Source organism: Doryrhamphus excisus, chromosome 1 (genome assembly GCF_030265055.1).
Source record: "Doryrhamphus excisus isolate RoL2022-K1 chromosome 1, RoL_Dexc_1.0, whole genome shotgun sequence".
In the NCBI taxonomy this organism is placed as follows: domain Eukaryota; kingdom Metazoa; phylum Chordata; class Actinopteri; order Syngnathiformes; family Syngnathidae; genus Doryrhamphus; species Doryrhamphus excisus.
In genome coordinates this window covers 7,853,373-7,870,620 of record NC_080466.1, presented here as the reverse complement: position 1 = coordinate 7,870,620, position 17,248 = coordinate 7,853,373, and the positions used below count along the sequence as shown (strand labels likewise).

The following is a 17,248-nucleotide window of genomic DNA, read 5'->3' as shown; positions in this document are numbered from 1 at the left end:
AGTGATTACTTATTAGAACCACATGTCACATGTGTGTTTCAATTTTCAGATGTTTGATCCAAGAAATCCTGCAGCCTCCATGATTTTGAATGCGATTGGAGAAGTCCGTTTGAACTCCTTCCCGGATACCTACGTTAATGACCCTGCCTTCATCAATATCTGGTTCAACCACAGGCTCCGCCCATTTTTACCTGCAGTTTCCACAGACTTCTTGTTATGTCTCACAACTAAGAATTTAACCTGCAACACTTACCAAGAAATGTAAGACATTGTCCTTACATCTGGAACACCCAATTAATCATAATCAACTAATTCTTGGACTATTTCTTGACCCCAGTATACAGACGCTGAGTCATGTCAAGCCAAACATGAGCATCATTGTACAAACAGCAGTACTGACACGCTTCATTAAGCCCTTCTTAACTCATAACGATACAGCTGGTGAGTATGCGATCTTGGCATCTACGTATGTAACAGCAGGTAATGCAGTCACATACATGATGAATGTACTGTAAGACAAGAACTCTTCATCTCCTTGCTTTGTAGTGTTTCTCATACATGAATTTATTAGTGGCTGCCCAAATACATTTTTAGTAGGGGTGTCACAAGACCCTCAGTTCACAAAAAGCGACGATAAACGATGTTGGGTCTATGACAAGACATAATTTCAACATTACTTTTAAGAAAAGTACAATGACAAAAAACATTTAATATATTGCAATATACTAAGACAATTTCTACTACAATACACTCTACCACACTCTGTGTGTATGCTGCCAGCTGTGCCTCCACCCACTGAGACAAAGAGACTGTATGACTGACAAAAGGGCTCTGTTCATGCTGTTGTTCTATGGAACAAACACACCAAGATGCTGAAACCAATGCACAGAGTGAACTCTCTTCCTGCCTGTTTGGAGGAGGGAGATTAGGAAAACAGGCATGAACATGGCGGTATATCGAGGCCGGCAAAATTATCATGTTCAATTTAGTTTATTGTGTTGTTTTTATTTTTTCATTATCATCCCAGGCCCACAAGAAATCTTTTCATGTTTTCATCTCGCAAGAGCTTTTGATACAAGATTGTGTGACATCCCGAATCTTTTAGCTACCCGCTTGTAAACACATATTGGGACTGTTTTTGATGTAGTTTGTTGTTCCAACTCTGCAAGGTGGATGACATCGTAACTCTCATTTTTTCATTTTGATTTTTCAATTTTGACAATTTTAGCCTGGCTAACTTTCCCAATAAGATGTCAGCCTCTGCGTACATTGCTAAGATGGAGTCACAGATGCAATTCCAACTGCATATGCAAGATATTTAAATGACATGGTTATTTTGTTTACAAAAGGTAGACATGGGGCAAACAGCTCTTATTTTGAAGGAAAGTGTGTTGTGTTCCGTGTGTAGAGAATGTCTGGTGATCTTATGGGAATTCATCGAGTTTTGAGTCTCGTCCAGACTCAGGTGTTCGTCTCTCCCATTTCATTTCATTTTTTGAAGACACATTAGTAAACGTTGTTATACTTTTCGTTGTGCAGACCCTGGCTGCCTGTCCGGATCCAATAGCAGTACAGAGTGGCTAATGGACAATGTGGGTCCATTTTCTGAGTATTTGTCTCTCCAGGAGATCTTACAGCTCAACCCAGAGTTCAACCCTGTGAGATATCTTCCAGACCAGTGTTTGTTATAATCCTATGATCACCAAACCTCCTCATAACACCTTTGTTTGTGTGTCTTTAGTTGGACGCCCTGTCACTTTTGACTACATTGCAACGTGTGCAGCTGCTCCTCTTGCAGCTTCCCGCTCTTCCAGAGCAAGATGTCATCATCAATACACTGTTTGATCACCTGACTGCCTCACCTGAGGAGCAACAGAAAATCCCTGAATTCCTTGCACTTCTTCACGAACACCTTGAAGCGGTACTAAACAATGGTGAATTTGAACATGGAGGTGATTCCTATGTTTATGAACTTTTTTTCCCTTCTTCTTAGGGTTTCAATAGGAACCTTTCCTGTTCTGCATACAAAACACTGTAAGTTCACACCTAAAGTCATTTGATCAGCCTCAAATGTGTCACAGGAATGATATGTTCATGCCTTACCTTGTCTTACTGATGTTCCAGCTTTGCCAGAATGGACTTGGCGCTGGTGAAAGTTCCACTCGATGTGGCTTCATTCATCACCGACAACAAAGTCAAGCTGTCTGCGCTCATTCCCACTGGTGAGATGCACACCAGACCTAATGAAACACATGACAAATGACGGTGTAGTGACTACACATAAACCAGTCACAGAGCATTTGTCATAGAGCGAAGCCCCGTGTTGAGTGCAAAAAAGTAACTTAAGTGGAAGTAGAAACGGCAAAAAAAACCCTCCAGCATGGGGAAAAACTGAAAATAAAAAATAAACCAAGGAGGCCAGAAATAAGGGCTGAAAGATGGCACCATGAGGCGTAGACAAACAGCAAGTCAAAAATTATACCTTAGCGTAGGCTTTTCGAAGGGTGACAAATAGGCATGTTGCATGGTATCACCAAAAATCAGTGAAGAGCGAAGGCAGAATGAGTAACAGACAAAATGTGACAACGAATTGTGTAAGAATGAACTGGCAGTTACTTCAAACTATTTTGTGTATAACATCTTGTTTGTATTTGTTTATAGGTTGCATCATATACAGCCGCGAGGTGATGATTCATGATACCCTCTTTTTAATGGTTGGCACTGATTTCATAGCAATATAACTTTTACAAACTCTGTCCTCCCCAACCCACCCCCACCCTCATCAGTGCATAGTGACCTCATCCAATGGTAAGTCAGTCATTTCTTTAGCTTCACCTGGAAAGAAATACATCATTGTCACTCACTCAGGTTGTTGTTGTTTACAGAGACAGAGATTTGTATGGGAGTCAACAGGTGAGAATAGTTTTTACACAGAGTCCAATAATTAATCCTATACATCCCAAAAACATGCATGCAAGGTTTATTGGAGACTCTAAATTGTCCATAGCTGTGAATGTGAGTAGTTGTTTGTATTTACAGTATGTGCCCTGTGATTGACTGGCAACCAGTCCATGGTGTATTCAGCCTCTCACCCAAAGTCAGCTGGGATAGACCATTTCTGAGCCTGGTGACATCATAATATGAAAATTAGATTAGTGAATTTACAGTCATCACAAGCTTTGGATCATACTGATAATTTTTCTCATTTATAGTAGGCATTTATCGTTAACCATTTTCAAGGTACAACCTTTTAGAAATATCAAAACTGAATATTTTCTTGAAAAAAAGTATGGTTCCTAATACTGAAATGTGTTCAATTAATGTAATTGTAACATTTCATGATCATTAAAAAAAAAAAAAAAAAAACAGCACAGCGCTCCAGCTCCACCTGGACAGCGACACATTGGCGGGACGTTTCTGTGACTTTGCAGTGGAGGAATTTGCATGTGCATCAGTAAGCTTTCTGATTCTATAATAGAACGTTTGAGTGTGTGAAGTCCACTCGTCATTCACCTGCTTTGCTCTTTGACCACACAGCTTGTGGCGCTAACAGCCCAGGATCTGGCAATGATACTCAAGTGTAACCGCTCAGCCAACTCCAACGGCTCCACACCAATCTGGAAGCTCCTCCTCTCCAAGACATCTCATGTGCTCAATGAGTCTTTGGATCTTCTCACCAACATGGTACTGCAATACAAAAATATAGTGATTACTTATTAGAAGCACATGTCACATGTGTGTTTCAATTTTCAGATGTTTGATCCAAGAAATCCTGCAGCCTCCATAATTTTGGATGCGATTGGAGAAGTCCGTTTGAACTCCTTCCCGGATGCCTACGTTAATGACCCAGACTTCATCAATATCTGGTTCAACCACAGGCTCCGCCCATTTTTACCTGCAGTTTCCCCAGACTTCCTGTCATGTCTCACAACCAAAGATTTTACCTGCAACACCTACCAAGAAATGTAAGACATCGTCCTCACATCTAGAACACCCTATTAATTATAATAAACTAATCACTATTGGACTATTTCTATTGGACTTATTTTCTTTCCCAGTATACAGACGCTGAGTCATGTCAAGCCAAACATGAGCATCATCGTACAAACAGCAGTACTGACACGCTTCATTAAGCCCTTCTTAACTCGTAACGATACAGCTGGTGAGTATGCGTTCTTGGTGTCTATGTAACAGCAGGTAATGCAGTCACATACATGATGGATGTACTGTAAGACAAGAACTACAACTGTTCACATACTTGCCTTGCAGTGTTTCTCATACATACATTTATTGGTGGCTGCCCAAGTACATTTTTAGTAGGGGTGTCACAAGACGAGTCACATGTTCACGAGAAGGGATAATACTTTACTTTTAAGAAGTACAAGTAGAATGAAAACATATATCACAATATATTGCAATATACTAATATAATTAAACCGAGATAAAGAGACTGTATGACTGACAAAAGGGTTCATGTGTGTGTTCATGCTGTTATTCTATGGAACAAACACACCAAGGTGCTGAAACCAATGCACAGACTGAACTCTCTTCCTGCCTGTTTGGAGGAGGGAGATTAGGAAAGCAGGCATCTATGAACATGGCGGTATATCAAAGCCAGCAAAATGACCATGTTCAAATTAATTTATTTTGTTGGATTTTTTTATTATCATCCTAGGCCTGGTGTCCACGACAAATCTTCTTACGTTTTAACCTTGCAAGATCCTGTGATGTGAAATCCTTTCACGCCCCTAATTCTTAGGATACCCACTCGTAAACACATTATATCGGGACTGTTTTTGATGTAGCTTGTCGTTCCATACAGTAGATGGCAGAAAGTTCATTTGTTTTTACATATTTGTTTATGGCTCACTTTTTCTTTCTCACAGCATCCATAAAAATCACATGCACATGCACACACGCCGCTCAACTAACCAACCACAATTAGACTGCTATCCTGATAAAAAAAAACACTGCATTTGTAATGCTTCTGTGCCTATTTGTGGTCCAGATCCTAGTTGCAGCTCACATAGCAACAACAGCGGTGAATGGCTACAGCAGAACTTGGGAGCGTTCTCCCATCTGGTGCTCTTCAGCGAACTGCAGATGCTCCATTCCGGCTTCTCGGCGGTAAATTCCTGACTGACTAAATGAATGATCTCTGTTTTTTTTATGTTTCTTTCATTCCTAAAATCCAGTGTGAACAGACAAAGGGTTTCTTTGAATTTGTTTTTTATGAAGTCATTAAATAACATGTGAAATTGTTTATAATTATTAACAGCCAGTTAAATAATGAAATTGTGACATACAATTGTATGGCAGCTAATAATGAATTATTTAATGTGAAATATATAAACTTCATAGTTGATCTATACATTTTGAGGTCTCTTAATGAAATAAATTTGTGAAATTATATCAACATAATTGTAAATTACATATATTTTATTCTAGTTTAGTTATATATATGTGTGTATATATACTGTACATATATTTAATATATATAGACAAATGAATTATATATTATACTATTATTATAGATAATAGATATATAAATCCAATTCAATTTTAGTCATGTCTTGCTGTAGTTCAATGGCTTCATATTCATTTAAATTAGCAAAAAAAAACAAAACAGATGCAAATATACCTTCATATGTGCCCTTGTTCATGAATACAGATGGAGGCCCTACCACAGCTAACCGTCCGACAGCTAGCTGACGTGGCCTCTACACCAGGTCAGCTGACCACTCCTGCTCAGGTTGCCATGGTGATGGAGTATGTCCCAGACCCATTCCTGCACAACTTCTTTGATGATTTCTCTCCTTCTATCTTGGTGGGTGTGTGAGGAGGAAATTGCAAATAGTACTAAGCAGTGGAACGTCTGTATGAAACTATTCGAGCGGCTGTCACCTCACATGTTCTACAGGGTCATGAAAGCGACTTCGAAGCCCCAGTGAGGTCAGCTATATTGCAGGTCGTGTTCGATCGAGCAAACCTCTCCCATTCGTCGGTCGACGATTCTGTCGTCTTAGTGTGGCTCCGCAATCGATTGCAACCCTTACTGGTGGAGTTGTCTCATCTGCACGTTTCACCGTTCTTTGAGATACTGGCGGGAAGGAGCTGCAGCCTCGAGCAGGAAGGGTACGAACCAACCTATTGAATATTGACTTAATTATTACTGATTGATGACCACTTCAAACTGTTCTATATTTGATCCATTTCAGAGTCAAGGACCTAAACATGCACATATCCAGTCTGAGTAACGTTACACAGAAAGAAATACACAACCACATCGTTCAGGCTCTCCAAGGTAAAGGCGCCATTTCAATGTAAACTAAGGTGACACGGGACAATTTACTGTATTATTGAATTTCTCAGTGACAATGTATGCATCTTAACAAAATTCAGGTACTTCAGTAGCTTTCTACAGGGATGAAGAAGTTCAATTTGGCCATGGTTTAAATTATGATGATGCCTTATCTCCATTGGCAAATAAAGTTAAATAAAGAAGAGCTTAATAATGAGACGAAAGTCACAGAATATTTTTTCTAATTAGAAAAATAACAAACAATTGTAATATTGTAATTGTTATATATAATTGTAATTGTTATATTACTGTTATTATTATTAGTTAAGTCTTACAAAATAATGTTGGATTATTACAACTAGTCTAAAATAAAAAAGTACAAATTTAATGAAGTTATTTTGACAAAAACACATAATAATGTACATACTACAATAATGTTGGAATATTACCAAAAAATGCAAGACCATCCTTCTGATTTACATGACATTAATTACTTGAATTTTCTCCACTACAGAACCAGTGCCTCTCCGTTGCTATGTCAACGACCAAAGTTACTACGAATTCCTGCAGAGTTGGTTCATGGGTTTCCAGTTGCCCAAACTGACCACCTTCCTGTCCCTCATGCCTGAGGACCGCATGGAGCAGGTTTGTGTCCACAAATAAGACCGTCATGGACAAATCAAAGAGGCTAATGATGATATTTACCTCTTGTTTGTCATTGTGACTCAAGTTGGTAAACTCCATGTCTCCATTTGATCTTGGCAACTACCTCCGTCATACTGACATTGTTGACGATGATACCAAACTTTGCTCCATCTTCAGCACCTACCACTTGACACCCTCGTTCCTGGAAATGGTGTGTTAATATTTAAACATGGATACAGAAATACAGTAATCACTGTGATGACCTAACCGCATGACTCTACATCGCAGGAGACTCTCCCGGAGGGGGTGCGAAAGCCGATGCTGCCGTGCCTCTGGCCCATGGCTCTCAGCAACACCTCAAGATCAGAGGTCAATGCCTGGTTTGACCAGCGTCTCCACAACTACTTGCCATTCCTCACAAAGGATCTTCTCACAAGCAACGAGACATACAACGCCTCCTGCGTCGCCTTCCAGAAACTGTACATTTTCCAGTTTGTTTTCACCACACTGGTATGAAGATCTAAACTTGATGTTTTTTTATTTCGTTTCAGTGTCTCAGTTCTAGGTGAATTCAACTACACTGATGTGGATTTTGTGAGACAAGACGTGTATGACACTATCACAACCTTCCTCAACTCAGGTCAGTGCAACTTTTGGGTCACCTTTCTTTTTAAAATATTTAGTGATAACTAACTCTATGAATGGTAACTATAAAATGATGCCCTAATATGGTAAACAAAGCAAAGCAAATGTAGTTGATTGGTAATTATAATCATTGTCCAACATATTATGATGCTATATATCCCAATGTTAACACTTTCGAGTGTTAACACTTTAACACTCTAAAAATGTACTTATATTGGGGGTTCAGATCAGGGGATGTTGTCGATTGTTGCCAGCTTGTAAAGCCCTTTGAGACTTTTTTGTGATGAAAGGCTGTGTAAATAAACTTGACTTGAATATTGTAAATTGAATCCTCCAATGAAGTAATTTTAAAAAACGATCATTGTAGCAACGGTGCCACGGTGTTACGACACAAGCAACCCCGAGCTGAACTCAACAGCCTGGTTTGCTGACTACATTGGACCCTTCTTTGAATTCATCACTTTGGATGATTTGCTTTTCACATTTGGATCTGCTGAGGTACAGCCATATATATATATATATATATATATATATTTATTTATTTATTTATTTAGCTTAGTGTATGAATTCTATGTAAGCTGTATGAACATCTATTTAAACCATCTTTGCCTCTTTGCTGCAGTTCCTCCAGGTGTTCACCGTGGACCTCCGGAACATAGCCATCTTCAACCAAACCGTACTACCTGACAACGTCACCAGCTACTACACAGAGCTGCTATATACCCAGGACAACAACTTCAACCCTATACTGTGAGTGACGGCATCATTATTTTTGAAACATTGATCACATTATTGTACACACAATTAGAACCTCGCAAAGAATTCTTAAAGACATTTTAGCCACTTTGTCATTGCAGCCTTCCACTGCAGCTTCGCTGCTTTGTGCCAGGGATGGCCTTTAACCAGCTGTCACCGGAGGAAAGTATGATAATTCTGCACAACCTGACCACCCTGTGCACCGACCTGGACCCCCAGGTGAGCTGTAGGATTGTGTATAAATATGACTTGGACTGTGGTTTTTTGAGGGAAACATTTCAACATGTAACATGCCCTATGCTCCCATATTTGGTAACTATAAGTTTATAACTATGAGATGGTAATGTTCACTCATGTCAGTCATTATTATGTATGTCGCACCTGGCTATACTGTATGTCCCCAAGCCACCCGAAAGTGCGATTTATAGTCCAGAAATTATGGTACTGCATAAAACGGCTGCTGTGAACACGACTGTACAGTCCCTGACAAAAGTCTTGTCGCTTATCCAAGTTGTAAGAACAACAAATAATAACTTGACTTGTAGTTGCTCAATTGGAATCAGAAATGACTTATATGAAAGGCAAAGCCCTCTAGATTATGCTTTTTATATCAAAATAAAGTTTTGTACCATTCATTGAGTTTTATCATTTAATTAGGACATAAAGGTCAGATTTTGCTTGGACAAAAGTCTTGTCGCATACAAAAAAATGTAGAAATAATACATATACTTAATTTTGAATACACAAATATGCTACAATAACATCAGAACATAAAGTCATTGTACCTTGGAAAAAAGAATTAATATTGTGTATGGCTTCCATGAGCTTGGAGGACTGCATCCATACGTCTTGGCAATGACTCAAATAACTCATCTGGAATGGCCAAGAAAGCAGTCTTGCAGGACTCCCAGAGTTCATCAGGATTTTTCGGCTTCATCTTCCAAGCCTCCTCCTTCATCTTACCCCAGACATGCTCAATAATGTTCATGTCTGGCGACTGGGCTGGCCAATCCTGGAGCACCTTGACCTTCTTGGCTTTCAGGAACTTGGATGTGGAGGCTGAAGTATGAGAAGGAGCGCCATCCTGCTGCAGAATTTGCCCTTTCTTGTGGTTTGGAATGTAATGGGCAGCCAACAAAAAAATCGTGTTGCATTTGCCAAGGCCCACAGCTTGCAGAAAGGATGGACAGTGGAAAAGTGGCAGAAGGTTGATTTTTCTGATGAATCATCCATTGAACTGCATCCCAATCGCCGCAAATACTGCAGAAGACCTGTTGGAACCCGCATGGACCCAAGATTCACCCAGAAAACAGTCAAGTTTGGTGGAGGAAAAATCATGGTTTGGGGATACATCCAGTATGGGGGTGTGCGACAGATCTGCAGAGTGGATGGCAACATCAACAGCCTGAAATATCAAGAAATTCTCGCTGCCCATTACATTCCAAACCACAAGAAAGGGCAAATTCTGCAGCAGGATGGCGCTCCTTCTCATACTTCAGCCTCCACATCCAAGTTCCTGAAAGCCAAGAAGGTCAAGGTGCTCCAGGATTGGCCAGCCCAGTCGCCAGACATGAACATTATTGAGCATGTCTGGGGTAAGATGAAGGAGGAGGCTTGGAAGATGAAGCCGAAAAATCCTGATGAACTCTGGGAGTCCTGCAAGACTGCTTTCTTGGCCATTCCAGATGAGTTATTTGAGTCATTGCCAAGACGTATGGATGCAGTCCTCCAAGCTCATGGAAGCCATACACAATATTAATTCTTTTTTCCAAGGTACAATGACTTTATGTTCTGATGTTATTGTAGCATATTTGTGTATTCAAAATTAAGTATATGTATTATTTCTACATTTTTTTGTATGCGACAAGACTTTTGTCCAAGCAAAATCTGACCTTTATGTCCTAATTAAATGATAAAACTCAATGAATGGTACAAAACTTTATTTTGATATAAAAAGCATAATCTAGAGGGCTTTGCCTTTCATATAAGTCATTTCTGATTCCAATTGAGCAACTACAAGTCAAGTTATTATTTGTTGTTCTTACAACTTGGATAAGCGACAAGACTTTTGTCAGGGACTGTATATAGAGGACTTAAATGTTCTGTAATTGTTCATCTTAGGAGTATTATGTCCATAATATGCCACATTTATGTTATTAAAACACATAGGAACTGTTTTGTTCTGTGAAAAAATGCCCAACATGTTTGCTTTAAGCATATTAATATTTCATTTTTAACCGATAGGTGGCTTCTGCTCTGGCGCATAACTTTGGGAACACCATTGATGCCTCAGTTATCGCATTGCTTGGGAGTGAAAGCACTGGCATTTCCCAGGGTCAGATCCAAACCATCAAACCCGAAGACCTACTTCTTTCCCTGGACATCCTAGGCAATGTGTCCGGCTGGAATGAAGGTCAGGCCAGGGCCATTATCCTGTCTCTCACATCTTCAGGGCTTTTGCAGGTAGCTCTCTCACATATGGAGCACACTTGATTTTAATTTGTGATATTATCACCAACGTTATGTCTTCTTTGTCCCAAAAGATCAGTAACATATCATCGCTGTTTATGCTGGGTTCCCTGATCATCGGGGTACCCACAAACACCTTTATCAATATCAACGGCTCCCAGCTGATCACCGCATCCCAGAACCCTGTGTTCCTGTCGCACCTTATGACTGCACCACCAATTATCCAACAGATCTTTGCGTTGCAGGTTTGACCCTTTCGAGGATTTCTAAGTCTATTTTGGACTGAAAAGGAAGTTTACCTGGGAGTGTGAACCTTTTTTCCCCTAGATCATCTCAGTCGACAGCGATAGTGACGTTATCATAGAGAACGTTCCTGACAGTTTGGCAACTGAGATCCCTCCCTCTCTGCTGCTGGGCTTGAGCTCAAATAAGAACATTATCACCAAGCTCAACAGCAAGAAATGGAAACACACGCAGGTGGGAGATCCTGAAAAAAAAAAAAAACACTGCTGTACACATCGTATACTGTATAATGTGTTTTGTTGTTGTCACAGGTTGAACTGTTTTTCGATGTTGTAGCCAAAGAATCAGCAACAACACTGATAGGAACTCCGAATAAGTGAGTTTTTCATTTTTTTCCTCTTCATCTTAAAATATTTTGATGACTGACAGTGCATGTTTGCCTGTAGTTTGTCGTCATCTCTGCTGCAAGGCTTCACATGCACCAGCGTGAGAGATTTTTCAGAGTTGCAAATCAACAAGTTGATCAAAGCGTGCCGCAGATCAGGCAACAACAAAGTCAATCTGGTGGAGACACAGGTGAGAGAGATTACCTCTACCAATGAGATAATAAGCAGAAAACTCCTTAAATGATTCAAATGCATCACTTGCAGCTACTGCCACTGCAAAGTTAATAAAAAAAGTGACTGTACATTAAGAGGTTGCCTGCAGCCATAGTGTGTGTGCATGTTTTTTGAAGCAGTGCTAATTACAGACCCTTATTTGTTTTTGTTTAAAATAGATACATAGCTTGGAGTACAGCAACACTTTTAAATGCTTTTTGTTCTCCTGACAGCTAACTTGCATGTACAATCACATCAAAAACGAGCTAGATTTCACCGGATTTGAGCTTTACCCCCAGGATGTATTGTTGTATTATGAGTAAGTGCATCATTATTTTCATCATCTTTCTGGCTTGAACAGTATGCAGTGTTCATGTTGGTTTTGTCATTTGGCCCTCTGCAGTTATTCCCTCGTGCCAACGGCCAGCTGCAAGTTGTACTTTGAACAGCTATCAGAAGCAGACTTCTTCATCTTCTCCACGGTGCTCAGCTACAAACGCGATGCTCTGTTTACTAATGCCAGGAACTGTCTGGTGAGTTCCGAAACAAGTATGAGATATTGTGGGTCAACTGCGATGTAGTTATTGTTTGTTTATTTAGTTTTTAAAATGTTTTATTGATTAAAAAAAATCAAATTTCTCTCTTCTCTTTTCAAGAATATCGTCAGCACAAGCTTGACCAAGAATGACATATCTGTGCTAGGAAACATGTGCTGTATTCTGGACAGCTCATACATTAACACCTCCGATTCGTCCATCTTGGATAAGCTGCAGCACTGTTCAGATCTCACGGCAGATCAAGCTGCTGCTGTAGAAACTTTACTGCAGAGCGGGAACACGCCACTCGGGTACGACAGGGGCAGGGATGCTAAAAAGTGAATTCCTTACTCGTGTATTTTGTATCAGCAGATAATATGTTGTGTGTTTTTGTATTCAGCGCTACATCGAACTGGACCAAAGCCACCTTGGAGGAGCTTGGAAATTTACCTCTTTTTCTGACATCTAACTTCTATAAAATCTTTAACAAAGTACGTAGCAAATGTACTGTATGTATTCTTTTGATGTATTGGGTGATTATTTATGCGTCTCTTCTGTTTTGATGGTGAAGAAAACAAAACGGAGTTTCTTGAAGGACTTCCTGGAAGAACTTAGGAAAAATGGTGTGGGCAGACAAAAGCTGAAGAACTTGAAGAGAGAAATCAGATTGTCCAATAAAAACAAAGCAAAGCGATCTGTCGGTTCGTCCAATGTTTCCTGATTTTAATGTTTACCTCTCCCAGAGCGACATTCTCTGTTGATTCAGGAGCTTTTGTCTTTGTTTCTACTGTAGCAAACGAGTGTAATGTGGGAGAAATCACACAAGTGACCATCAGCGATGAGGCCTTCCCGTTTGACTATGATGAAATCAACCAGTTCAATTGCTGCCTCAGTGCTGCCACTGTCAGGAACAACCTAGCCGGCATCATGGAGAAAGTGGACCAGGACGAGTACCTCAAGATTATTCTTGAAAAGCTACGAGAGGTATGCCCAAGCTATTAGCTATAATACTGTAAATGTAAATGTACACCTCTATTCTATTAACTTCCAAATATACTAAAGCCACTGTGCTTATGGTCTAAAAACAAAAGCACTGTTTGGGGAAAAATTATTCAAGTGGTTAGCGCGCAGGCCTCACAGCTAGGAGACCCGAGTTCAATTCCACCCCATCTCTGTGTGGAGTTTGTATGTTCTACCCGTGCATGCGTGGGTTTTCTCCGGGTACTACGGTTTCCTCCCATATTCCAAAAACATGCTAGGTTAACATGTGAGTGTGAATGGTTGTTTGTCTATATGTGCCCTGTGATTGGCTGGCGACCAGTCCAGGGTGTACCCCGCCTCTCGCCCAAAGACAGCTGGGATAGGCACCCCTCCCCGTGACCCTCGTGAGGATAAGCAGTATAAAATGAATGAATGAATGAATGAATGATTCATGCCAGCATCATGTCCCTATTTTCTATGTGCCAATAATGGATGACTGTTTATGTTTATGTTTGTAGGCATACGCCAACCATTCAGCCATCCCAGAGAATCAGGTCAGCCTCTTAGGCCCGGCGTCACGTCAAGCGACCAGCGCTGACATCAACATGTGGACCATCACCCTGATTGACACACTGTCTTCTCTAATGGATCCTTCCAATGGGCCATGGGACCCTAACCTAGTATATAAATAAAACACAATATATAAAATATGTTACTTGACTATTTCACTAAAAGACCTGTGTGATTACCCTTGCAGGCGAAGGAGATCATCTCCAAATATCTGGTTCATGACGGTAACAACCTCAATACCGCAACGCTCAATGCCATTGGAGGAGAAAACCTGTGTACCCTGGATGCCAGTGTCCTCCAGAGTATCTCACCACACAATCTCGGGTATTTGACTTAATTTATTTTGAACATGCATGCATGTTACATAGGAATACGTGGCATATTACATTTCACAAAAGTGTAACTTTTTTAGTGTGTAAATATCACACATATTCGAGTATTTCTTATTCTTACTAATTGAGCGTCATTGCATTTCCTGTGTTGTTTACAGTTGTGACAAACCACAAACCACATGCAGCATATTCACAGTATAAGTTACATCACTAATTCTCAAGCTGTGGTACAAGCTGATGGTACTCAAGAACACTCGTGTTTTTATGGCATATATGCCATGTGCCAATGCCTGGACATGCCGCATATTCAAAGCTAAACCATGTTAAGTTAAGTACCTATCTGAAGCTTGGTTGTGTCTCCTCTAGAAACGCGACTATCACTATATCCAACTGCACTCTGGAGAAAAAGCAAGCTCTCTTCCCCATCGCCAGAGAAGCTTTTGGAGTAACCACCACCCGCGTCACTATCCCCACAACTGAGTACCAGCTCATAAAGCCTTATCTTGGTAAGCAAACAGGACACCTTTACATACTGTACAGTACATGATCTTGTGTCTTAACATTGAAATGGCTTAGAGCCTGACTGATCTTTGTCACCTCAAACTCCAGGGGGAGCACCACTGAATTACATTCAAAGTCTAGTCAACTCTAATGTCAACATGGATTTGGAAACTTTCACCTCATTGAATCCATCCGCTGTCTTGGTTAGTTGATTTTGTTACACTCTTGTCTTCAGGCCCGGCTCGTTTACTTGAGTACTAAAGTCATTCCCCTGTGTTGTTTCAGGCCCTGACTGTAAATGAGGTCCGTGGTCTTCTTGGAACCCACTTGCCAGACTTGAAATCCTATGAAAATCAAGAGTTGGTGTTAGCGTGGGTTAAGAGCCAGAGGCAATCGGAGCTTGACACACTAGGGGTGGGGCTTCAGGGAGGCAAAGATGACCCCACAAACTCTCCCAACCCCACAGTGACCCCATCAGGGTCCACTGTCACGTCTCCTGCATCATCTAGTGCCAGTGGTGAGTATTTGTATTAGTGCTGTGAAATTTCTTGCACCAAAATTAAATACAATATGAATCCAAAAGAAATATGAATTAAGTAAATTGAAAATATTATTATTACATAATTATTATTATTATTATATTATTATTTAATTGTCCTTTAATAATAAATTATATTGACTATTTCTGAATCCTTTGGATTTTTCAATATACTGTATTTACTGGTTACTATCACAGTTGCATATTGATTTGCATATTGGCCACACAGGAAGATCTGGGCTTGAATCTCCACTGGATATCTGGAGTTTGCATGTTTTCTCTGGGTATTCCGTTTTCCTCCCACATTCCAAAAGGTTAATTGGAGACTCTAAATTGTCAATTGATATCAATGTGAGTGTGAATGGTTGTCTATATGTGTCCTGTGATTGGCGGGCGAACAGTCCAGGGTGTACCCCACCTCTCACCTAAAATCAACTGGGATAGGTTCCAGCATACCCGCAAACTTAGTGAGGATAAGTGGCATAGAAGAGGTGGATGGACAAGTGTCTTTACCACAACATGCATTGCCTGGCATCTGTAAAGCTTATGTTTACTATAGAAAATGAGCTGTGTTTACCTTTTTTTCTGAAATACTTTTTCAGCAGATATTTAGAAATGTTTTAGCTCAAAAAGTCATCCTTTTCTAGTGGCATCTTTGCATGCATAACAACTGTAATCATTTCCTGTTGCAGGTGGCCACCTACGAGCAGACATCGGCGTGCTCTTCCTCATCCTTGGTGTCCTCATACCGTCAGTCCATGCTGGAGTATGAAGGAGCAACACCTCGTTGATGCTGTTCTTTTTTAAATTATTAAATCAACCATTTTAGAGGGGACCTGTTATGCCCATTTTCGGCCCTTTGTATTGAGTCGTGGACTCCTATAGAGCAGCTACACACAATAACCCATATAGAAAGCTTTCTAGGTCTTCCAGAATCTCCACCTATTCCAGCTGTATTGCGTCGTATTTCCAAAACAGTTTGTTTTAATTTATTCCACCCACGTCCCACCTCCAGGCATGCCCACTGTGATTGGTCACACTCCAAAGCCTTCCATCCTAATAAATGAATATACCATTTGGAGAAAAGTGGCTAGGAGCTACTGGTTGGTGACGCCTGACTTACCGTGTATGAACTCAGAGTGGTAACGTAGGTCCAAGGGTACTAAGTGCAGACAGTCTTGGCACAACATCGGTCGTGGAAATATGTTTATTACACGATTTTTGGGGACTACCTCTGTTGAAAAAAAACACTTTGGTAGACACATCAATTTTGGTGAAAAAAGGCTATTAACTGCAGCTTGTAATTTGCATGCGTGCCGGTAAGACGCTCCCTGTATGCGCACACTATAATGTTACACAGACAACTACTTACTTACACAAAATAAACACAGCTAGAACACTGATTGTTACATTGTTACTCACAGCTTGGTTTCTGACTCCAAGTAATGTTTTAAAGGCATCGGCAACAGTTTGGTGGATTGTTCAGCTACGCCATATCAATGCCATGTTTTTCTCTTCACCTGGAATCTTCATCTCCAACCACTTCTGGTGGTCTCTTTAGTTAAGTTAGCTGTCCTTCAAACTTGGAGCAAATTTGTCCTGGAAGCCATTAGCGCTAGCTCCGTGCTAACATCCGAGCTGTGAAACAGTGGAGCTACAGCTCGTAGTTGGGAACGCCCATATAAGGAAGTCTGGTTCATTGTGACATCACAGGGAGCCAGTGTTAAAAAAAAACTCTGAAACCGAGCATTCAGAGCTATCCCAAAGTTCTTTCAGGGCTCACTTCCAAATGGCAAACCTTTTTATCTGTAACCTTGGCATCATTTAACAGGAGAAAACAACATTCCAAAAACATTTACAGGCCAGAAAAGTGGAAAAAGCGTAATATCTCCCCTTTATAAGAGGTGTCGGCTATTAGTCATATGATCTATGCTATATTGTACTGTACATTTTAGATGTCATCAAATGTTCTCAGATTGACTTTATACTTGTTCTCTGCTTATGTGAATAATAAAATAAATCACAGCTTCCATCGATTGCTACTTATATCGTCCCTTATTGTTGTTATTGAACTAGAATCAGGCCACACAAAAGCAGTCATGTTTTTGAGCTATACAATTAAAGGAAAACAC

The 17,248-nt window shown here is 40.3% G+C and overlaps 1 protein-coding gene across 2 annotated transcripts in view; it reads left to right on the top strand.

The window, feature by feature from the left end:
- LOC131140343 (uncharacterized) overlaps positions 1–17,162 on the top strand; it is a 33,885-nt gene extending 16,723 nt beyond the window's left edge. For both annotated transcript variants that reach the window (XM_058090663.1, XM_058090673.1), the window contains 41 exons: positions 50–261; positions 338–441; positions 1,540–1,658; positions 1,742–1,921; positions 1,994–2,034; positions 2,125–2,222; positions 2,662–2,684; positions 2,787–2,808; positions 2,886–2,913; positions 3,370–3,454; positions 3,538–3,684; positions 3,754–3,965; positions 4,059–4,162; positions 5,009–5,127; positions 5,672–5,827; positions 5,921–6,135; positions 6,219–6,304; positions 6,816–6,946; positions 7,032–7,157; positions 7,235–7,425; positions 7,498–7,586; positions 7,959–8,089; positions 8,214–8,341; positions 8,449–8,566; positions 10,592–10,810; positions 10,891–11,061; positions 11,144–11,293; positions 11,371–11,435; positions 11,506–11,635; positions 11,892–11,977; positions 12,062–12,191; positions 12,315–12,505; positions 12,595–12,685; positions 12,766–12,895; positions 12,988–13,178; positions 13,694–13,855; positions 13,933–14,069; positions 14,444–14,583; positions 14,687–14,781; positions 14,864–15,095; positions 15,809–17,162. In XM_058090663.1, coding sequence (XP_057946646.1) covers positions 50–261; positions 338–441; positions 1,540–1,658; positions 1,742–1,921; positions 1,994–2,034; positions 2,125–2,222; positions 2,662–2,684; positions 2,787–2,808; positions 2,886–2,913; positions 3,370–3,454; positions 3,538–3,684; positions 3,754–3,965; positions 4,059–4,162; positions 5,009–5,127; positions 5,672–5,827; positions 5,921–6,135; positions 6,219–6,304; positions 6,816–6,946; positions 7,032–7,157; positions 7,235–7,425; positions 7,498–7,586; positions 7,959–8,089; positions 8,214–8,341; positions 8,449–8,566; positions 10,592–10,810; positions 10,891–11,061; positions 11,144–11,293; positions 11,371–11,435; positions 11,506–11,635; positions 11,892–11,977; positions 12,062–12,191; positions 12,315–12,505; positions 12,595–12,685; positions 12,766–12,895; positions 12,988–13,178; positions 13,694–13,855; positions 13,933–14,069; positions 14,444–14,583; positions 14,687–14,781; positions 14,864–15,095; positions 15,809–15,888 — 5,265 coding nt within the window. In that variant the 3' untranslated portion in view covers positions 15,889–17,162. The remainder of the gene's footprint in view (positions 1–49; positions 262–337; positions 442–1,539; positions 1,659–1,741; positions 1,922–1,993; positions 2,035–2,124; positions 2,223–2,661; positions 2,685–2,786; positions 2,809–2,885; positions 2,914–3,369; positions 3,455–3,537; positions 3,685–3,753; positions 3,966–4,058; positions 4,163–5,008; positions 5,128–5,671; positions 5,828–5,920; positions 6,136–6,218; positions 6,305–6,815; positions 6,947–7,031; positions 7,158–7,234; positions 7,426–7,497; positions 7,587–7,958; positions 8,090–8,213; positions 8,342–8,448; positions 8,567–10,591; positions 10,811–10,890; positions 11,062–11,143; positions 11,294–11,370; positions 11,436–11,505; positions 11,636–11,891; positions 11,978–12,061; positions 12,192–12,314; positions 12,506–12,594; positions 12,686–12,765; positions 12,896–12,987; positions 13,179–13,693; positions 13,856–13,932; positions 14,070–14,443; positions 14,584–14,686; positions 14,782–14,863; positions 15,096–15,808) is intronic.
- Positions 17,163–17,248: the final 86 nt, after the last annotated feature.